At 33.6% G+C, this 23816-nt stretch overlaps 1 protein-coding gene across 1 annotated transcript in view; it reads left to right on the top strand.

The window, feature by feature from the left end:
* Nucleotides 1–23816, top strand: part of ATR (ATR checkpoint kinase) — a 101211-nt gene that overhangs the window by 34095 nt on the left and 43300 nt on the right. The window contains exons 20-28 of the mRNA XM_082625780.1: nucleotides 1548–1641; nucleotides 2631–2756; nucleotides 9686–9892; nucleotides 10989–11102; nucleotides 14899–15014; nucleotides 18734–18854; nucleotides 20202–20339; nucleotides 21172–21382; nucleotides 23424–23602. Coding sequence (XP_082481906.1) covers nucleotides 1548–1641; nucleotides 2631–2756; nucleotides 9686–9892; nucleotides 10989–11102; nucleotides 14899–15014; nucleotides 18734–18854; nucleotides 20202–20339; nucleotides 21172–21382; nucleotides 23424–23602 — 1306 coding nt within the window. The remainder of the gene's footprint in view (nucleotides 1–1547; nucleotides 1642–2630; nucleotides 2757–9685; nucleotides 9893–10988; nucleotides 11103–14898; nucleotides 15015–18733; nucleotides 18855–20201; nucleotides 20340–21171; nucleotides 21383–23423; nucleotides 23603–23816) is intronic.

The following is a 23816-nucleotide window of genomic DNA, read 5'->3' as shown; positions in this document are numbered from 1 at the left end:
TACACTTAAATTTTTTTTGTCCATTTTTGCACATACTGTTGTATGTCATAGTTACTTCTGAAAAATTAGGATTTAAGTACTATTTATTTACTTACTTATCCTTATTCTGTTGCAGTTCCATTAATCATTTTCTGTAACTGTTCAATCAGGGAGAAAATACAGAAGAAAAGGTTAATGGAGTTTTTTTCCAATTAAAATACTTTTATTTTTGGTATTTTGTACATAATGGAACAATATAATCACTGATCTAGATCACTTTTCAAATACCTTTTGGATTATTATGCAAATAGTATATCTTTGCTGTTTATTTTAGAGGAATCATTTCTCTGCCTTTTCATATAATAATATAATAAAAAAATTCTCTTTCACTCTGCCAGATAGAAGACCTTAAGCTCTCTGAGTGAAGGAGTTACTGCAGCTTTCTTTATTGTTACATCCCCAGTTTCTAGCAAATAGTAGCACATAGTAGTTACTTAATACCTGTTTGTTGCATGAGTTAATGAAGACTAGAATTTAGAAACACTTTTATTTGGACCCAGAAATATTAGGGCTTTATATTTGAAGCAAGTTAAAAATTGCAGCCTCAGTAAAAATTACTTACATATTTTTCTCTAGTATATCTTTGTGAGATTTTTTTTTTTTTTTTTTTTTTTTTTTTTTGCGGTACGCGGGCCTCTCACTGTTGTGGCCTCTCCCATTGCGGAGCACAGGCTCCGGACGCGCAGGCCCAGCGGCCATGGCTCACGGGCCGAGCCGCTCTGCGGCATGTGGGATCTTCCCGGACCGGGGCACGAACCAGTGTCCCCTGCATCGGCAGGCGGACTCTCAACCACTGCGCCACCAGGGAAGCCCTCTTTGTGAGAATTTGTGTTTTGGGGTTGGGTTTGTATTGCCGCATTATAAACCACTCCAAAACCTAGTGTCTTAAAACAACAAGCATTTTTATTTACTCATGATTTTGCAGTCTGGGCTGGGTTCAGCTGGTCAGTTCCTTGGCTGTTCTTACCAATGGTCATTGCAGTCAGCCAGCAGGTAGACTTGGCTGGGCTTCTCCCTCTTTCATTTAGTCTCAGAGCTTCTCTCTCTCTCCATGTAACCTGTCTCTGATGGTAGCCAGACTTCTTACATGGTGACTCAGGACTCTCATGAGGACTAAACCGAAGCTTCCAGACCTTTTGAACACTTAGGCCCCAAATAGGCCCAACATCTCTGCCACATTCTGTTTTTTAAAGCAAGTCACACACCTAGGCCAAACTGAAGGTGAAGTGACTACACACAGGAGTATATACCAAGTATATACCAAGACATAGAGATTATTCAGGGCCACCAATGTAGCAGACTGCTACAGGGTGATTTTGTTAGATTTGATTATTTGTCACTGTTACCTGAGCATCCTAGACATGGTTAGGAAAAATACTTTGCATGTCAACAGTCAACTAGCACTTTCAAGTGTGAATTAAGTTGGCCTTAGTTTCAACCTCTGCTTTGTATTTTTTTTTTTATTTTGTATTTGGCAAGTAATTCTTTTTCTTCCAACTAACTATTAGGGATGCTGTGCAAGATTTTCTTCATGAAATATATTTTTTACCTGATCATCCAGAATTAAAAAAGATAAAAGCAGTTCTACAGGAATACAGAAAGGTATTTAACTTTTTATGTATGGTTTAGGAGATCATTGATACAAAATTATTCCTAAGTTCCAGAGCACTGAGTAGAGATTCTTTAGAATCATATCTAAGGATATTATAGTCATATTCTGATGGCTAATTTCTGATGACTAGATAATCCTATCTTGAGTCTATGATTTTTAGAAGGAAGTTTTAGCATCTAGATCAAAGATGTAATAGGATTAGATAGAACAGAGAGCAAAGGATACAATTCTTGTGCCTCTACTACCCAGATCACTATGTTCTTACTTACAGTCCCTAAAAGAAGTGACTGTAGCTGTATACTCTGAGTAAAGAAAAAAAGCTGTGGGAGGATTCCAATTTTTTTTGTGCTACAAACCATGTTATGGAAGTGTCAGATCTGATTCTTAGCTTTAGAAGGGGAATCATCTGTAGTTCGAACATCCTGAAGTTCAGTGAACTCTCTGAAATTATAAAAATATTAGTGATGATTCCATAGAATTTTAGGACAGGAAGTGGGATACCTGACCTTGGGTCAGAGTAGCAGATGTATTTACTACAGATCGCAAGATTGATTCTGAAGACTTTATATGCTTTTTTACTGGGTAAATCATCAGTCATAAGAAAGTAAGTAGTCAAAATAAGGGGTGAATTATCTGCTTAATCTGTAGACCTCATTCAAGGCTATTGTGTAGCCCTTTGTAAATTAAGGGTACATGCCTTTCTTACCAAGAAGGATTTATTTTGGATAAGTAAAGTCTTTAGTTGAAATAAAATTTTTCTCCAGATCTAAAGATTTTAGAATGAAATCCCTTTCCCTGAGAATTACTAAAAGTTCATATGCTATACAAAGGGAGAGATAGAAATTATTTTTTAAAACTGCTTTCAATTGGGGTACAGTTTAACTACTTTAATGGTAACTATGTAGGAAATACAGGCCTTCTGAAATAGTTCCTGAAATGGTTAATTGATAAGGTGTATCTCTCTGTGCTCTTTATATAGGAGACCTCTGAGAGTACTGATCTTCAGACAACTCTTCAGCTATCCATGAAAGCAATTCAACATGAAAATGTAGATGTTCGTATTCATGCTCTTACAAGCTTGAAGGAAACCTTGTATAAAAATCAGGTATACTAAGATATAATTAAAGAGCTATAGAAAAGAAAGTTTGGAAGTTTAAAGAAAAGATGACCGATTGGTGTATTTGCTTGAGATTCAGTAGGTTCAATGAAAGAAGCGATTTTTATTTTACCAAGATTATCAGATATGACTTAGAATCAGTAATTCATGAGATACCCTTTGAGGCTGAAAAGCTTTGCATATTTTTTTGTTGTTTTTGAAGGGTCATGATTTGGCAGTTATATTTTAGATTTACTGCATCTTCCTGAGGAAGGGTTGTTTGTGTTTGTACAGCAGCAGTTTCTGTGAGTTTTCTCATATAATTTCCTGTAGCTAGCTTTCATATACAATTTCAGTAATTATGCCATTTTACATTTTGATGGCATTAACTGTGTTTTAATGAAGCTAAATTTTTAAATTTCCTTTTTTATGGGATGGTAAACTTTATTCCTTTCCTTGTTAGCATAATGTAGATTATCCCTAACCTTGGTAAGAGTGAGAATTGGTATTTAAAATACCAGATCACTATAGCCTATAAATCTATAAAGTGGAAAAATTTTAAATGAGGTATTCATTTTTGCATATCAAGAACCCATATAATGGGTCTTCCCTGGTGGGCCAGTGGTTAAGACTTCGCCTTACAATGCAGGGGGTGCAGGTTCAACCCCTGTTTGAGGAGCTAAAATCCCACATGCCTTGTGGCCAAAAATCCAAAACATAAAGCAGAAGCAATATTGTTACAAATTCAATAAAGACTTTAAAAATGGTCTACATCAAAAAAATCTTTTAAAAAAACCCATATGAAAAGATATGAGAGCCTAAGACCCTCGGGAGTTAGTAAATTGCAAAACTGTGTTATATTTGTTTTCATGATAGAAGGAAGCATTTACTTAGGACAAAAGATATACATGATGGTAACAAGTACATGCTTCAGAATCAGTGCACTTGTGTAACCAGTGTGGGAAACAGCCAACATGGAGATGATCCTACCACATGTGAGGAGCCTTGAATCTCCTTCACTGTAGGTTTCACACCCTCCTAACTGTAGATCTAGATTATCAGTAGATAATACAGTCAGTATACTGGCCCAAAACACCTAGGAAAAAAGAGAGAAGGAAATGGTTTCTTTTCCAGCTATGGCAAGAAGGTAACATCAAAGTTGAAAGCAGTTCAGTTAAGTTCTTAAATAGTGCTATCCAAAATAATTTTCTGTGAGGATGGAAAATTCTGCACCTACACTGTATAAGCATTGCAGCCACTAACCATATGTGGCTCTCTGGAGCACTTGAGATGTATGATTGAAGAACTGAATTTTTTATTTTATTTAATTTTGCTTAATTTAAATTTAAACAGCTTCATGTGGTTAGTGGCTATCTTATTGGACTATCTTAGTGCAGCTCTAGAAGAACCTACAGCAATAACCAGAGTAGGAAAATGATGTAAGATAACAGGGTTAGAGATCAAGAGAGTCTTTGTAGCGATGCTATGAGAGTCCATGAAAGAACAAATGCAAAGATATTCTTTTAAAAGTTCAAATCTTAGCCACAGAGAAAGGAAAAGATACTTTAGGAGTGCGTTGAAAGACAGTGTTTATCTAAAAATAGATCTAAAGTTGTATAACTGTATAAACAAATAATTTGGTATAATGTAGTAATAAAGCACACTTAAAGATGGTGTGACAGTTAATAAGGTGATGGCTAATGTAGCCTTGGATGCGTAACTATTTTGATGGACTGACCTTGCAAAAGTGCTGTACTCTAGGGTAGTCACCAGAGGATCATTGACATTAAAGAAATGACAGCTTCTACTCCTTACTTTTAAGGAGGAATATACATTTTTGAAGGAATAGAGGACAGCTAAGCTCAGTGGACAGCAGAAAAATTTAACTTCTGTGTCAAAAAAAATCAGGCTATAGATCAAACTAACAACCATGTAACCACTTTATGAAAACTGATGCTGCTCAAGTTGAAGTGAATCCCTATGGTAAAATCCCAGAAGGACAAGTTGTTTGTGTTGAGACCAAAATAAACTTGGATGACAATGCAGAATAAATAATAAAAAGATATATTTACTAATAATTACAAATCTGAGAATGAACCCATTGAAAATAAAGCTGCTAGGGACTTGCAAGTTATCCTAGGATAATGGTGGATGTCTAAATGTGAATCTCTGTATACCCTGCAAAACATCATAAATAGCAAAAAGGAGAGCAAATACAACCACACCTAAGTCACACCTTCAACATAACTGTGAGACTGAGAATACTATGAACTTCAAATTACATGTAATCAGCAGAGCTATCTCTGGAGCTCATGCCACAAGCTTGTGTTGAGAACAGTTAGATTCTGAGGAGACCCTATGAAAAAAAAAGTGGAGTGAAGGAACTATGGATGATGATAAAGCAAAGACAAAATCACCAACCGAGATGATCCCACTCTAGGTGCAGCGATACTGAAAGTTGGTCTAAGATGTGGTACATCAGAGAATTGGTTATGGGGAAGGTACTTGAAAGTGTGTAGATCCTAAGCTTGCAGTCTTTGGAAGTCATTATCTCTGGGGAGAAGTAAAAGAATAGGAAGGGGGAGGCACTTTTTGGAGAGAGTAGTAAACAGAAGGAAGAAAGTAAGAGACAGAATTTTAAGGGTCCTGCAAAAATAAAAAGAAATCCACAAAATCAAAGATATACCTCCCCATACTACTCTCCTGCCAGTAAAAGCTACTTATGAAAAAAACCACACTGAGCTGTGCTGACAGAAAAGAGTACTTACGAAATCAGAATCTTGTAAGCTACTACAAAATCCTTACTGTTAACTGCATACAGGTATTATGAAGGGCCCACAATATAAATAGAAAAAAATATATGTTCTATACATATACAAAGTTACTATAAGACAAAAACAGAAAATGAAAATTAAATCTTTGGTTGATGACAATTTCTCCCCTAAAACCAATCATAAAGCATAAGTAAACTAGACTTAGCACTATAACCTGAATTAAATATTTCAAGCAAGCATTTGCAGATATAAAAAAAGAATTAAGGGAATTTCCTGGCAGTCCAGTGGTTAGGACTCCACACTTTCACTGCTAAGGGCCCAGGTTCAACCCCCGGTCTGGGAACTAAGATCCTGCAAGCTGTGTGGTGTGGCCAAAAAAAAAAAGAAGTGAGAAATTTAAAAAGAGAAATGGATAAAAAAACAAGATGTGAAACGAGAGGTGACTGAACTGAAGAAATGAAGGTTAAATTATAAGGACCGTGGGAGGAGAATATATATGACTAAAACTTCAGTAAGGAGCATTGACGAAAGGCAGAAGAATAATCAAGAGAACAAAAATGAGATTAGAGAAAGGAGTACAGAGGATCAAAGAAGTAGGTGAAATGGAAGCTCGGCAAAGGTTTCACATACAAATAGAGCTTCTAAAAAAGAAAAATAAAACAGCAGAACATAATTAATATTTAAAACTATAACCCAAGAAAAATTTCTGGAAATAAAAGACTTTCATTTCATAAAATGAAAGGATCCATTGTGTACCTGTGAACATTGACCCCAGAATAGTCAACCCTGAGACATATCTTAGACTTTAATAATAAAAAACCTTCAGGACCTACAGGTAAAAAAATATTTTTAAAAAATCACTTAAAAGGGCAAGAAAAGTAAGTTAGTATCAGAATTCTCAACAGCAATATACAGAGTGAGCCTAGAGGATAGCAGCATTTTCAGAAATGTAAGGGACACAAAGAATAAGCCAAGCTGTCCTTAGAATATCACAGGTAAGAAACACAGTTTTAACATACAAGAATTGAAGAAATATGAGTTTCACAAGCAAGCCCTTCCTAAGAGGTATGCTAGAGAATGGCTTCACTTAATCAAGAGATGACTGGGGAGACTTTGGCAAAAGAACTTATGGTTACTAGTTATATATTTAACTAAAACAATGGTGGGGACAAATATGGGAGAATTCTATGTAAATGCTATATATTTTAATAAAATAGAAATTATGCAATTTTTTAAATGGGAGAAGAGACTAAGATATAAATTAAATGAGCTTAGTTCACTATTGCATAGGCAACAACTAGGAATCAAAATATACTATTTAAAACTGGTAAACAATTAAAGAAGTTTAAATAAAGAGACCAGAGACATTACAAAAGATATTTGTGTAGAGGGTACCTCTAGAACAAAAGTATAAATTTTCTTCTATACCAAAAGAAATTAATTTTTAGGAGCTAATTATAATTTTAAAAAATTTACAGAATTGAGGCCCGGCATATCAGTCATATTAATAAATGTGAAAGACCTTAAAAGAAAAAATATTACAAATTGACTTACAAAGCAGGAAACAACTCTGTGCTGTTTGTAATACACACGTATAAAATAAATTATTTAGAAAGGCTAAAAATAAAGGAGTGAGCAGATTTTTAAGTTGAAATAAGAAAGCAGGAATTCTGATTCTGCCCCTAGACAAAGTAGAATAGAAACCAAAAAGTATGAAATGTGACAAAAAAGGGTACTTTATAATACTAAAAGCTGTAATTCACAAAAATACAATAGAAGATATGGAACTTACAAAGACGATACATTATGAATATATATACTCCTGAGCGAGCAAACCCATAGAGACAGAAGATAGATTAGTGGTTGCCTGGGGCTGGGAGGTTGGGAGGAAATGGTGAGTGAACTAATAATAGAATTAATGAAAAAAATCATACTGTTATTTTCATAAATGCTGAAACGGCCTTTGACAAACTGTACCATCCGTTTCAGATAAAAACACTAAAGAAAATAGGAATCGATGGATAGTACTAATATATTACAAATGTATACATATGCATATGTGTGTTTATGTGTACTGCATACACACGTGCACACACACACATGCACGCATGCACGCTTGATGGGGAAATAAGATGCATTCCCACTGAAAGCAAGCTTGCTCATTATCTCCACTACAATTTAACATTCAGTTGGAAATATTGGCCAATGAATTTAGATAAGAGAAAACAATCAGAGGCATAAGATTTGGAAAAGACATGAAACTATCTCTATTTGAAGATGGCATGCTAATATACTTGGAAAACTCTAGAAAATATCAATAAACTAGCTCAGGCAACAAACAGATTCAGTAAGATAGGAGAATATAAAAATCATAATCTTCATATAGCAACAATAACCAGGTAGAAGACTTGTTGGAAAACCCAATTTACAGTAGTAACAGAAAAAGATAATATACTTAGGAGTAAGCGTAACACGAAATGTATAAACCAATAAGAGGAAAACTTTGAAACACTCCTGAAAGACACAAAAATGTAATTGATTTAAACAAACAGAAACACCCCTTATTTATTGGGTAGGTTGACTCAATATTACAAAGATTTTAATCCTCCCTAGGATAGTTTATAGATTTAATGCCATCTCGAAGAAATGCCAAGTTGTTTGTTTTTTTAACTAGAGAAGTTCATACTAATGTTAAGATGGAAAAACAAACGTAAAAAATAGCTAGGAAAAATCTGAAAAAAAAACCCCCATTATGGGAGTTCAGTAGCCCTCCCAGACATTAATACACTCTACAGCCTCTATAATTCTAACAGTGTGATACTGGTACATGAGTAAACAGACCAGTGGGAAAAAAATAGAAAGTCTAGAAATAGGCCCAAGTGTATATGGACATTTAGGACATGATAAAAACATGGATTTTCTTTTCTTTTCTTTCTTTCTTTCTTTATTGAACACACATTTTATAAATTCTTTTGGAATTGAATATTTTTTGCTGAAAAATGAAACCCAGTTTATCTAACCTAGAACTGAAGTAAAAACATTTTTAAGCACTTAGGAGAGAAGTATATTTTAAAATTACCTTTCGTTTAGTGTTCACGTATTTATTGTCTTGAGTATGAACTGCATTTATCTTTGCCGACTAAAATGTTCTTTTCCTTATTGTTTTCTAGTTTTAGCAAGGTAATATGTCTATAATTATATTAGTTTTGCTGTTTATTGGTTACTAGTTCATCTATTTTAAGTATTTATGCCTGAATAAACCTGTAATGTTATTTAAATGAGTTAATGTTGAAGTTTCTGGATGACATAAAATGTCTTTTTATTTTTCTTTTGAAATGTATTACTCTAATTTGAATCACAGTTTTAACATGGAGTTTGAGATGCTCATATATGCTTTATTTTTGCTAGAAGGAAAATTATGTAAACAAAGTAGTTCTAAAGTGGTCACACAGTTACAATATCTAAATCTAACTGGCTTGAGAATAGTCATTTCTTATGCCTAACAGTTTTTCATTACAGCATCCTCAGTAGATAGATGAAAAAAGATTACTTGAACCAACATATTTTTTCATAAAGCCTACCTCTTTCTTCCTACGTCTTTTTTTTTAAATCATCCCCACAGGACTCTTTTCCCATATCTTTTTCTCCTGTACTAGCTTTTTATACACTCCTCAGTTTTCTTATTTTAATTAATAGCTCTTCCTTATTGACTTATTTATTAAAATATCTATTATCCTTGCAAAGATACTCTGAGCTCTTTTTCATCTTCTTCATTTCTTCTTTACCTTGTACACATATTTGTTATTGTACATATTGTATGATATTTCATCTGTTTGTTTGCATGTTTATTTTCCCTTTAGATTGTAAACTCATTGGGATAAGACTATGTCTTATTTCTGTATACTGATGTAATAATACTCAGTAGCTGTTTATTTAATGGATTAATGATTAAAACTTTTAAGCACACTTAATGATTCTAATCCCACAGAACATATTGTGGACTATATTATGTGAACTCAGCAAAAACTAGGTGAAAAGACTAAAGATATACGAATTTAATTTTGTCAGTATTTGTCAGATATTCCTTAATATTTTTAAGCTTTCTGACTAGGGCAATATACTAGTTTGTAGAAGTTATGTATAAACTTTCTACTTTTATTTTAGGAAAAACTGATCAGATATGCAACAGATAGTGAAACAGTGGAACCTGTTATTTCACAGTTGGTGACAGTGCTTTTGAAAGGTTGCCAAGATGCAAACTCTCAAGCTCGGTTGCTCTGTGGGGAATGCTTAGGAGAACTGGGAGCAATAGATCCAGGTCGGCTAGATTTCTCAACCACTGAAACCCAAGGAAAAGATTTTACATTTGTGGTAAGTTCTGGTAATATGGAATGACCAGAAGAGTTCACTGTCCTAATGGAATTTCTATACTGCATTTACAAGGAACTATTCAGGTTATCCTTAGTGGCAGCTTGATCTAAACTAGACAATTTAGGTAATTTCTGAGTTTATTCCTTAATACTATTGCAGAGACCTTTAGCCAAAAACTATAAAGTTGGAGTACAGTCTAGTTTGCTGGGTTCTTTTAAATAAGCTTTCTAGGGACTTCCCTGGTGGCACAGTGGTTAAGAATCTGCCTGCCAATGCAGGGGGCACAGGTTCAATCCCTGGTCCGGGAAGATCCCACATGCTGTGGAGCAACTAAGCCCGTGCACCACAACTACTGAGCCTGCGTGCCACAACTGCTGAAGCCCACGTGCCTAGAGCCCATGATCTGCAACAAGAGAAGCCGCTGCAATGAGGAGCCCACACACCGCAGTGAAGACCCAACGCAGCCAAAAATAAATAAAAAACAAAAACAAAAAATAAATAAATAAACTTTCTAACCTAATCATGACAGATACTTAAAATCTAATTAATTATTTAAATTTTACTATTTAAACACAATTGCTAAGTGTCTCCACGGGAAACTGATTCCCAGGGTGTTTTAATAGTGTGTATATAAAAATGTTTCCATAGTCACATGAGGGTGGGAAATCTTGTAAAACAAAATTAAACAGAACTTTTAATATATTGGGGAACGTTATGAATCTCCTAGAAAAGAGTGTGTGAAAATTATTTTTTGGAGCTTCTTAGTTGACCAAGGTTCTACAGAATGCAACTTAGGAAATTCTGTATGTACAGTTTTCTTTCTAAGAGTTAAAAAAACAAAAAATGAAAATTGCTGGATTTATGTAAAAGTTGAATGAGTCTAACACTTTATAAATGGTCTGAAAAGCCTTAGATTTGGCTTCTTAGCTACAGATTACATTTTAGTCTTGGTACCAAACTTTGTTTAAACCTTACTGAGCTTTCCTTTTCTAAGTTAAATTGACTTAGGCGACTAAGTAAAATTCACCATGGAATGAGGTACAGTTTAAGAAAATTTATACAAATTAGCCTGTAATTTTTTCTTGTTCTTATTGAGACTGGAGTAGAAGATGCAAACTTTGCCTATGGATTATTGATGGAACTAACAAGAGCTTACCTCGCATATGCAGATAACAGCCGAGCTCAAGATTCAGCTGCTTATGCCATTCAGGTAAGAGTGTATATAGACATTACTGGCTTTATGTTATTAAATTCTAGTAAGAAAGTTGTAAATTCTATGCTTTAGAAACTCTTATTTTTTTTGACTGTCATTTTTATTATCAAAGTAATACAAGTTCTTAACAAAAATTTCAAAGAGTACAGAAATGTACCCTCCTAACAGATTATTATGTGTACTTTGAAGTTTTTTCTATGTATATACAAATATATATGTTTTCTCCACCAAACAAGCAGATCACAGTACTTGATTTTCTTCTGTGCTTAATAGTCTTATCTTGTGTAATTTTCCATGTCAGTACATATATCTCTAATTCATTTTTTTCAATGACTTAATATTCAATAAGAACGTGCTGTAATTTGTTTAAGAAATTTATTTAACACATTTAGGTTGTGTTCAATGTTTTGTTTTTACAAAAAAATGATTTTGAAAACATGCATAATTTCTAAGTACTTGAGTGAATATATCAACAATATAAATATCCAGAAATTAAAATGTCTCAGAGCAGATACAGAGTTTACATTTGATAGATTTTATCAAAAAAGTTTCACCAGTTTATATTCCCTTGACAAACCTGCCCTTAATTAAAATTTTAAGTCTTTGCTGATGTGACAAATAAAAAATGATATTGTTTCATTTTAATTTGCATTTAATTATGAAAGAGGTGTAACATCTTTTATATATTTATTGCTTTTTTGTGAATTTTCTCTACATGATCTTTTCCCATTTTTTCCTTGGTATTGGTCTTTTTTTTAACTGATTTTTAAAGACCTATTTGGATGTAGTGGAAATTAACCCTATGTCTACCATACGTGTAATAAATATTTTTCCAGTTTGACTTTTTTTTGCCCCTTTTCATGATATTTTTTAAATTAAAAGATTTTTTTATTTTGTTAGATATTCAGGTCTGAAATTCATGGTTAGAGGTATGATTTAAACATATTTGGAAGTTTTCATAGTTCATAGTAGAGATGACATTTACAACTGTGATTCTGGATGGGATGATCAAGAGAGGGAGTATGTATAGATAAAAAGGTATTAATAATTGAGACCTGGATAATGAGAGCTCAGTGAGAAGAGGGAGAAAGTAAGAAAACTGAGAAGGAGCTACCAATAAAGTAGGAGAATATGGTGTTCTGGAAGACAAGAAAGTGTTTCAGGGAAGTATGGAGTGATCCAAATGCTGATCATAGGTTTAATAATTTCAGGGTTGAGAATTGACCATTGGCTGTATTAACATAAAAGTCATTGGTGACCTTGACAAGAGCAGTTTCAGTGTAGTTTAGAAAGCCTCATTAGAGTATTTTTAAGAACATGTGGGAAGAGAGGAATTAGAGAAACTACAGAAACTCTTTTGAGGATTGTTGCTATCAAGGAGAGCGGAAGAATGAGATAGTAGCTGGGGAGGAAAGGGCGTAAAGATGGCAAAAAAAAACATGTTTATCTGTTGCTTGGGAACAGTTCAGCGGGAGGAGAATAGCGTTGTTGTATAAGAGAATTGGTATAATACTATTTTAAATAGGTAAAGAGATGTGGAATATAGTGTACCAGTGGAAAGTGTAGCCTTAATTAAAAACAAACACAATATGGGACTTCCCTGGTGGTCCAGGGGTTAAGACTCCACACTCCCAGTGCAGGGTGCCTGGGTTTGATCCCTGGTCAGGGAACTAGAGCCTGCATGCCGCAACTAAGACCTGGTGCAGCCAAATAAAAAAAATAAATATTTAAAAAGAAAAAGAAACAAACAAGGGACTTCCCTCGTGGCGCAGTGTTTAAGAATCTGCCTGCCAGTGCAGGGGACACAGGTTTGAGCCCTGGTCCGGGAAGATGCCACATGCCACCGAGCAACTAAGCCCGTGTGCCACAGCTACTGAGCCTGTGCACCACAACTACTGAAGCCCACGTTCCTAGAGCCCGTGCTCTGCAACAAGAGAAGCCTCCGCAATGAGAAGCCCGTGCACCTTTGGTAGTGTATATATGTCCATGCCACTCTCTCACTTCATCCCAGCTTACACTTCCCCCTCCAGCCACATAGCACAGGGAGATCAGCTTTGTGCCTTGTGACCACCTAGAGGGGTGGGATAGGGAGGGTGGGAGGGAGAGGCAAGAGAGAGGAGATATGGGGATATATGTATATGTATAGCTGATTCACTTTGTTATAAAGCAGAAACTAACACACCATTGTAAAGCAATTATACTCCAATAAAGATGTTAAAAAAAAAAGAAGCTCGCACACTCCATCGAAGAGTAGCCCCAGCTCGCCACAACTAGAGAAAGCCCACGCACAGCAATGAAGACCCAATGCGGCCATATAACTAATTAATTAATTAAAAAATAAAACATACAATTGTGACTCATTAAATTAGAGTAAATTAAAAAGAAAAAAACAATTCATCTGTAGTAACAAAAGAGAAAGCAGAGCATATAAGCACTGATACTGATATTGCGAGGCTGGGGAGATATTAGCATGGAAGTTGTGGAGATCTCTTGTGATTGCTTGTTTTCTCAGTGAAATATGAAGCAAGATCTACAACTGTAAGTATCTTAGTGTTTTTTGTTTTTTATTCCAATTTTATTGAGATATAATTGACATACAGAGCTGTATAAATAAAAATGGTTTAAGACGTGTAGCATAATGATTTGATTTACATCGTGAAATGATTATCACAATAAGTTTAGTGAACATACATTATTTCATATAGATACAAGATTAAATTTTTAAAAAGATATTCTTCCGTGTGATTAGAACTCTTGGGATTTTTCTCTTAACAACTTTCATATATAACATATAGCAGTGTTAATTATATTTATCATGTTGTGCAATACATCCCTAGTATTTATTTATAACTGGAAGTTTGTACCTTTTGACTGCCTTTATCTAATTCCCCTCCCCTAACATTAAAAGTATAAATGGTCCCAGGACCAAAAAGTTAGCGGATTGCTGATTTACTAAGTCTGTTATTGGAGGTTGATTATGAGGACTTCTGTAGCCAGAGTGACTTTGCAAACATCAGAAAAAGCTGGCTTCAAACAAAATTTTAATAACATTTTAAAGTTAAATGAAAATGTTTTGAATATTTCTGTATTTGAACTTTCATAAACTTCCATACTTTTGTTAAAAATGCTAAATATAAGTATAAAGTACATATTCTATTAGACAGTATTTATACTTTATAATTATTAGGAATACATCTATTGCATGTGGTCCTTTTCAATGAAATTAGAAAGAAAGAATAGTAGATGATGAGAGATATAATATCCTAACATATTTGTCTTGTTTTAAAGATTGATATTGGAGACAAAGATTTTTTTTTCTTTATAAAATCCCACTTGTTTTATTTTCAGGGAAGTAAAATATAACCATTTCATTGATGGGCTTGAATAGTAAATTGGTCTTTAACATTTGCATCTTATTTTCAGAATTTTAAGCTCAGTACTTTATATATAGAATTTGAGATATCTTGAATTTTTGAACTATTTTGGATTCATTAAAATTCAGAAAAGGTCAAATTCTAAAAATTCTGCAAATATAGAAAATTCCAATTTTTTCCTCCAAATAGCTTAGTCATTTGTTTCAATACATGTTATGTACAGCACACAAATTGCATGTTCAAATATTACCACAGCTTTGTGACCTTGAGTAAGTCACCTAAATGGTTTTAAGCATTGAGACAACTCCAAATTTTTATCATTTTATGTATTTTTATGGCTGTAATGTGAAGAATGTTGATGGATGTAAAGGTTTATCTGTTTCATTGATGATTTACAACTGTAAAATATGTATTTGTAGGAGTTACTTTCTATTTATGACTGTAGAGAGATGCAGACCGATGGCCCAGGTCACCAGTTGTGGAGGAGATTTCCCGAGCATGTTCGGGAAATACTGGAACCTCATCTAAATACTAGGTCTGTAGACTCATTAAAACTATTTTCATAAAATTGTTTTTAACTTTATAAACTAAATGTTATTTTTGATATAACTTTTTAGCATTAAAAGTATTTTTAGTATGTTCTAATATGTATTTTGCACTAAGATTTATGCTTATAATATTGTCAAAATGAGCAATATAGTCTGCTCATTGTTTAAATTCTGTAACTTTAAGTATTTAGACAAATTCAGTGAAGCTGAAAGGATTGATTTTTTATTTTTTAATTCAACTGTCAGTAGTACTTTGAAAAATCTACTTTAAATTGAATGTGAGTTGAAACTTTTGATAGGTCTAATTAACACAGAAATTTAAGAATTTAAAGGTAGTCACAAAGCCTTTAGTAATCCGTTAGAGATTAGAGGTTTTTAGCCCTACCAATTTCTCCTCATGAAAATATTTTCTCCTACTTTTAAAAAAAGTATTTTCTACTTTTTTCCTCCCCATTTTAATAACTTTGTTAGGACTGATTGAAGCCCATAAATAATTTTTAGTTAGAAACTTTAATTTTAGGTAGTCTAAGTCACAAGCTTATTGGATATGTGACCTTGCATAAATTTAGTTTTTGAGCCTTAGTAGACATGTAGTAATATTCTTTATAAAAGCCCTTAAGTATGCGTACTTATTTGCTAGATACCTTTTAATATTTAGAAACCTTTTAAACATCATTTTATTTCTTAGGAAGAGCATTGTTTAAAGATATAAAATAAATGTTTGTGTTTTCTTTTTTGAGGTCTCCATTTCTTTTTTTTTTCTTTTTTTATTAGTTTCTGCTTTATAACAAAGTGAATCAGTCATACATATACATCCATTTCTTTATCTATATTTTATAGCACATATAGATGCTTAAGAGTTTCTGTGATCTTGTGGAAAGTTTATGGTTTTTAGAGTCATGTAGACCAAAATTTGAATCTTGACTCTGCGTTTGCTCACTCTAAAATCTTGGGCAATTTACTTAATATTTCCAAGTCTCAGTTTTTTTCATCTTGAAAATGTGGGTAGCTTTACTTACGTTATATGATTGTTAGGAATAGAGAAGATAATGTTAAAAAGTACCTAGCAGAGTGCCTGACATTTGACTTAGACTCAATAATAAATGCTTATTCAATGTCAGCTTGTTGAATTTTGCTTTTTTTGGAAGGGGTAGTGTGGCTATTCCCTACTTCACGTGAAGTAGAAGCCACCATTTCTGCCCACTTGTTATTCAATTTAGTATTTCATAAGAAGCCAATATTTTCTGCCAACTTCTTGTTCTTTCATAAGAAGAATATTTAAGTGGTTATTTATAAGAGTGATCTTAGCAAAGCAATGAGAATTCTTATGATCCTTCTACTTTTATATCTGGGAGTTTGAAGGAACCTCTCAGATGGTCCCTCAATGGTAGAAGTTAGATTTATCTAGCTGGAATCTGCTCGTTGAAATCACCACCTCATAAATGTAAGAAGTCAATAGCAATATTAATGGAATTGACTCACTTTTGTATGAAACACCAAGATACCGGGTTAGCCTGTAGGGCAGTTTTATAGCTTGGACTGCTTGATATTTTCTCCACAGGGCCTAGGAGAAATAACAGACTTCCTAAAACCATATCCTTGTTTTTGCTGCTTTAAAGCTATACTCCTATACTCTCCTTTAATTTATTTTTTTTTCACTTGGGCTGTTTATATGCAGTCACTAAACCTAGATCAAAGGGATGGCTGTGTTTGGGAGATTTGATTTTTAGAACTAGATAGATCAACTACAGTTCAAAATTGCCACAGAGGGCTTCCCTGGTGGCGCAGTGGTTGGGAGTCCGCCTGCCGATGCAGGGGGACATGGGTTCGTGCCCCGGTCTGGGAAGATCCCACATGCCGTGAAGCGGCTGGGGCTGTGAGCCATGGCCGCTGAGCCGGCATGTCTGGAGCCTGTGCTCTGCAACGGGAGAGGCCACAGCAGTGAGAGGCCCGCATACCGCAAAAAAAAAAAAAAAAAAAAAAAAATTGCCACAGAAATAATTTTAGGAGAAAATATCAGGATGTGTCTTGACAGAACCTGACTTGTACCCCAATATCAGTAGTTTTCTAACTAAGTTCACCATAAAACTTGGTAAAATCATCTAGAGAATTCATGAAGATTCAAAATAGTGATGGTTAACTGAGAGATTATTGGATTTTTCAGTTTTTAGCAATTTGTGATACAGTGAAATATATAGTGTTTGCTGAGAACCTTGAGTATAGGGCATTAATTATATTTGTCATTTCCTAACCTTGCATTGGTGATTAAAAAGGAACCCACTCACCTCAAAAAATTGCTGTACACATGAGTAAGATGAGACCTGTTTGAACATGTTTAAGTGTTAACACTGAGGAGCAAATAGAGAGGATCATGTTGAAGATATGGAAGAGAGAAGTGGTAATTGATATAATAAGGACCCTGAGGGGCATCCAAAATGGTAGCCATATATCTAATGGGAGATTAGATTAGAGGAAGTGCAGTCTCTTTCTCTGTAATAGGGGAAGATAAAATAATGGATGGAACTCAGCAAATTTTACAGATTTAGTTGTGGGATTGTGTTAATGGTTTCTTCTTCTTTTTTTTTTTTTCCATGAAGTAAGAAGTATAGGAGATGAGATTATTGACTGAAAGTGGCAATGGAGTTGGTGTAGGTGATGTAAGGAGAGTGATGATGATTTGAAATAGCCACTGTGGAAAAGAGAAGAGAGAGCTGATAAGGAAAACTTAAAAGGATTTCTGGGCAGCGTAGAGGTCCATTGAGGTTGAAGACTAATATATGTAGTAGTACTAATCTCATAAGCAATTCAGTGATTTTTCCTCTATCAATGCAGTGACCTAGGTATCATTTCAGTGAAGGCAGGCATTTAGACTGATCCAAGGTTGGGAGCTTGGTGGATGGGTACAGCTGGTAAAGAAAATGTGGCAGTGGAGTGCATACAGGATATTACCAAGAGAGTACTTGAAGTGAAGCACCGTGGAGACCAAGCTGGCTAGGGAGAGAGGTAATGAAAGGAGAGTATTATAGATCAGGAGAGGTTAGCAGAGTCAAGGGACAGAAGGTCTCAGTGAGAGGACAGATGTGTCAGAGTAACTGAGCCAAAGAACTGGAACTTCGGGAAACTGGCCATAAAGTGAGGTCTAAATAGTACATTTTGGAAGGGAAGAAGTTTCTCTGTATTGACAAGGGAGTCCCGATAAAGAAGTAGAGGGGAAAGTCATTGAGAAGCTTTCATTTTGACTAGATGTCCAGCCAGACATTGAAGTCACTCAGGATGATAAGACTTGGTGAAGAAAGAAAATGCAGAGCAATGTACTAAATTTATCAGTGAGTTTGGTAATCAGTGGAGGTAGATGCCCATAATGAGGAGTAGAGAATAGTATATATGCCTGGGTTGCTTGAACCTCAAAGGAACAGATCTTTCTTGTACAGTGATGGACTTGGAAGGATCTGAAAGGAGCATTGAGGAAGGGAGGAAGCAGACTTAAATCCTTTGAAGTACTTGGGGTGTGCATGAATGACCTACTGCCCTGCCATTAAGAAGGCTTCAGGGAAAGTAGTGTCTTTAGCCAGATTTCAGTAAAGGCAAGGCAGTAGTGGGGTAGTCAGTGAAAGAGCTGATGTAGTTTCTTAAAGCTTTCTTTACTAAAGTTCTAAACAGATGGATATATATATATTTTTTTAATAAACAATTTTTTAAATTACAGATATAAGAGTTCTCAGAAGTCAACAGATTGGTCTGGTGTAAAGAAGCCAATTTACTTAAGTAAATTAGGTAATAACTTTGCAGAATGGTCAGCATCTTGGGCAGGTTATCTTATAACAAAGGTAAGAACTCTGTTCAGAATTTAACTGAACAGAAATTGTAAAGGAAACAAGAGCATCTATCTGAATGCATAGTACACACAGTAGGAATTGTAATCTTTGTGCTGATATAGAAGTTTTCATAGGAAATGTTTACTACTAGAGAGTAGCAATTTCTCTGTTGTTACTAGTAACAGTTTCTGAGTAAGAAGGTAGTTGTTTTATCAAGCAAATTACTATGTTCTTCATGTGTTTGTAAAATGTCTATTATGTCTGTTCATTTTAGGTTGTAAAATAATACTGTTTAAAAGGATATAAGTGCTTTATCAGACTTTTTTACATAATAAAAAGATTTCTTAGGTAATAAAAAGATAATATTATCCCTTAGTGGCTACTTCTAAAAGAGGATACATCATCTGAACTTCCTCCAAAATAAAAGTAGAGGTTTTTTAAAAATGAAATTTCATGGAAAAATAGAGATATATTTCTGACGTTTTCTTAATATGAAATTTTTACATACCTGACAGACAAAAAGGTACCCTGTGTTTACCTAACATGTTTAAGGCGTATTTAAATTTCACAACTTTTGTTTTTAATTCATATTTCTATTAGTGTTTTAAAATATTATTATAATAATTTGTACCTGGTAATTTCAAGAAAGTGTCTCTCATTTTTTAATGAACGTACTGAAAATATAATATGTGAAAGATTAAATTAATACTCTTTAATTTCAGCTATGGAATATTTTATTTAGTTGTAGTTTAGTTTTTTTTTAAGTGAAGGATTTGTATTTGAAGAAGAAAAAACCTTTAAACTTTTATAAGAGAACAATAATGTTGGTAAATTGAAGGTTAGATTATACCAATAAAATTTGACTCTAACACCAAGTAATTTAATTTTTTTATTTCTTTCATTTTCTTTCCTATAGTTAATCACTGTTTATTACTTAATAAAAATGTGATCTTGTACTTAATGTGCTGGCCCAGAGAATACCTCCTGGTTACTTTCCTCATCTGTGTGCTCAAGGAATAAATATACTAAATTTAATGTTAGCTAAGTAAAATATACTGTATTTAGGGAAGTTAATCTGTAACAAAACGTGATTCATTTTAAAATGAACTGTAAGGGGAAAAGACCATTTTTGCTGAGATAGTTGGCAGCCCAGGTAGCTACATTGCCTGTAGGGGTCTCAGCAGTTCAGGCACTTGACCAGAGGGATGGTGATCTGAAATCCTCCCTGCTTTGAGTGCATTTCTCCATAGAATACCCACTCTGCAATGTTAAGTTAGCTCACATGTTGTTTTTTGGCATTAATCAAAAGAATAAAATGAATAAAACTACTTACTTTCTCTAAACCATTGGAGTTTATAGGTGCGGCATGATCTTGCCAGTAAAATCTTCACCTGCTGTAGCATTATGATGAAGCATGATTTCAAGGTGACCATCTATCTTCTTCCACATATTCTAGTGTATGTTTTGTTGGGTTGTAATCAAGAAGATCAGCAGGAGGTAAGAAATATCATTTTATTTGGTTTCTGTTTGTCCAAACATTTATGCAAGGTCATTAGTATTAAAAAGGCTACATATTAGTAGGAAATGTAGATCAAGGTATGCTATAATATGTAAGTACATATGAAAACGCTTACAAAATCCTTTTTTTATACTTTTATTTATCAGAGTTGTATACTGCTTAGTTCATATCCTTTACCTATTTGTGGTTGTGTATGTGTGTGTCCTTTTTAAATAATTGGTAGTTTGATATGTATTCTGGATACCAGTTTGTGCCAGTCATATCTCACAGAAATTTTTTCCAGTTAGTGGTTTTCTTTTTAACCTTTGTGTTTATACCTTTTGCCATGCAGAAATTTTAAATATAAATGCCAAATTTATAAATTTTTTATAGCTTTTTAATTTAAACCTTTTATGTGATGCCTTCTCTTATACAATGTCATGAACATATTTTCCTACATTTTTTTGATCCTTTTGTTTTAACATGCCCTTCAATTACTCTGAAATTGATTTTTTATAGGTACTGTGAGATATTGTTTAAAGTTTTATTTTCTACTAGTTAACAAGTAGTTTCATGATCATTTATTGAATAATCTAGAAGAATTTTTAAATATTTTTATATTTACTCTCGTGACTCTTTTACAGTATATTTTCTTTTCAGGGAAACATTTTATTGGCTTAATTATAGATGAGAAAAATGATTTATTATTAATCTATGATGGATTTTTTTCTTTTGAAAATTATTCCCTTAAAGTGGTTAGTCTTATATGTCAGGTAATAGTAAAATGATATCATACAGACATATTATTCACCATAAAATGGTTCTTCTTAGGTTTATGCAGAAATTATGGCAGTTCTTAAGCATGACGATCAGCATACCATAAGTACCCAAGACAGTGCATCTGATCTGTGTCAGCTCAGTACACAGACTGTGTTCTCCATGCTTGACCATCTCACACAGTGGGCAAGGCACAAATTTCAGGCACTGAATGCTGAAAAGTTTCCACAAGGCAAATCAAACAGAGATAAGGTGGACTCCATGAGTAAGTCATAACTTCTGTATACTTCCTTCTCTTAATTATTAAGCAGTTAGCTCCTTTCTGTATCAGTTCTGTAATTTAAGCATTAGCTTTTAAAAGACCTATGTTTTCTTGCATGCCTTTCTTTTCCCCCTTAAGGTGGCCTTTTTACTGAGAAAGAGCAGTGAATTTATAGTTAGAAAACCTCTCTTTAAATTCTTACTGTCACTTCCTTAAGCAAAACACATACCTAATTTTTCTTTGCATAAAATAGGGTTGATTTTATCTCCCTTAGAAGATTGAGGATTAATTGGGATGGTGATGATATAAATTGTTAAGTGTGTATATATATGAATAGTGAAGTGTTCTTTATACTTTTTCACTTATAAGATACTCTTTGCAGTCTTTTCCACATTTAAGTTTTAAATTTCAAAGAGTTTACTTTCATTCATTTCATGGCCTATTCTTTTTCTTTATTTAATTCATCTCATTCTTTTTATTCTTCTTTTCCCCTTCTCTGGTAGTGTTTGGTATCCAGCAGGCTCTCCAGATATGCTTAATATATGTTACTATACTATACCCTGCTACACCTACTATCGTGCTATTTCTTTCCCTGTGATATTACAACTCCCACAAAAGTGACTAAAAGAGGAATCTCATTAGAGTTTAAAATGACACTTGCCCCTATGATACAAGCACTTGATGAGAAGAATTATATTCATCAGACATTAATAGATACTCTTAATGTCTTTGAACTTTTGTGTTTTTCATTCTTGCAGCAAGTGGGTAAAGTATATGATACTTCTGCTTCTTGTATACTTTAGCCATTTTAGTGGGATCACATGATTTTCCCCCAAAGCTTCAAGGCTAATTGGAAAAACTGACTAAGACCCTTAAAGAGGCCTTCACTTACACCAAGTTCTCAGTTTGTGAGCATCTCCCTCTTGTTCCTATATCTGTGGAAGCACATACATTCCTGTTGTTAAGCACAACAGTTTGTTATCTTTCTAAGATTTTTTGGACTTGCAAATAATTATGTTTAGGGGAATGTTTTTCTCTGCAGTAAGACTAATTATTGATATATTTTACATTATTTCAACAATTGAATGTTTGTTTCTGTTTCTGCATGTGAAAATGATAACCAAAAAACCAAACGTGAACTCTGTTATTACCATTTCTTACTAAGTAATGAAAATTCTAGCTTTTAAGAGTAACATTTGTAATGTTTCAAAAGTACAATTCTTTAACATTTCTCATAATTTAAAGTGATTTACAAATTTTGATGGAAGTAAAGAATTTATTTTAAATATAATTTCTTTTAAATTTACTGTCTTGATTATGAAATTTATTTGTTTCCTGTTTTCTACATGCTGTTATGAGTCATTATTAAATTTTATAAGTTTTAAATAAGAATTCTTCAACTGGATAGTCCAGAAGTTTCTCAGTTAGGTCTTTTCTTAGACTCTTTAAAAAAATTACCATTTTAAAGTATTTGTGATTTTACTTGAAAGGTACTTTTACTTTTTATTTCCATTGTATTAGTTAATATCGTATATATAGCAACACAGGAAAAAAATAGAGTGTTAACAAAGAATTTTAAAATTAAAAAGAAGGCTATTTCTATAATTCTGCTTTTTCCCTACTAACAGCTATACTTTATCAGTGTTTTTATAGTTATTAATAATAAATAACCCATCTTTGTATCTTTTGTATCATCTTTATATCTCTTCAACATTTAATATAAATTTACATGTAATTGTCACAACAACATTGTAAGTAAGGCAAGACAGATACTAATATTTCCCTTTTAAAAATGAGGAAACAGAAGCTCAAATAAGTTAAATGACTGTTCAAGGCAAGATAAGTCATAATGGTGCTGTTGGAGCAGGAATCTTCTGAGCAATCTTCTTGTTGGTAGTTACATTCTAAACAAGATACCCTAATACATTTAGATGAATTTATTTCATGAAATAAATTAAAAATAAATAAATTGAAATTTAAATGGATACTTTTAAAATTTCATCTTCTCAGTCTTTAATTACTCAATTATCTTTTTATAATCTAGCACCTACTGTGGATTATGAAGACTATCAGAGTGTAACTCGTTTTCTAGACCTCATACCTCAGGATACTCTGGCAGTAGCGTCCTTTCGCTCCAAAGCATACACACGAGCTGTAATGCACTTTGAATCATTTATTACAGAAAAGAAGCAAAATATTCAAGAGCATCTTGGATTTTTACAGGTTTGATATTAATATAGTGAACTTAATAGTGACATTTAATATTGCCAGTCTTTTATGTTTAGATTGTTCATTTTATTGGTTTAGACGATAATACTATGACTGTGTAGGGAAGAAAAGAAAGTAAGGGCCAGTGGGCCTAATACAGTGGATTAAATAAGAGGTCAAGATTGTTGGGCTTCTTTTCAGGTCAAAAAGCAGAGTGTGGTGAGAGAAC

The sequence above is a fragment of the Mesoplodon mirus genome, assembly GCF_964341445.2.
Source record: "Mesoplodon mirus genome assembly, chromosome: 6".
Taxonomy (NCBI): Eukaryota; Metazoa; Chordata; class Mammalia; order Artiodactyla; family Ziphiidae; genus Mesoplodon; species Mesoplodon mirus.
The sequence above is the reverse complement of the archived record's forward strand: the minus strand, read 5'-3'. Positions and strand labels throughout refer to the sequence as shown.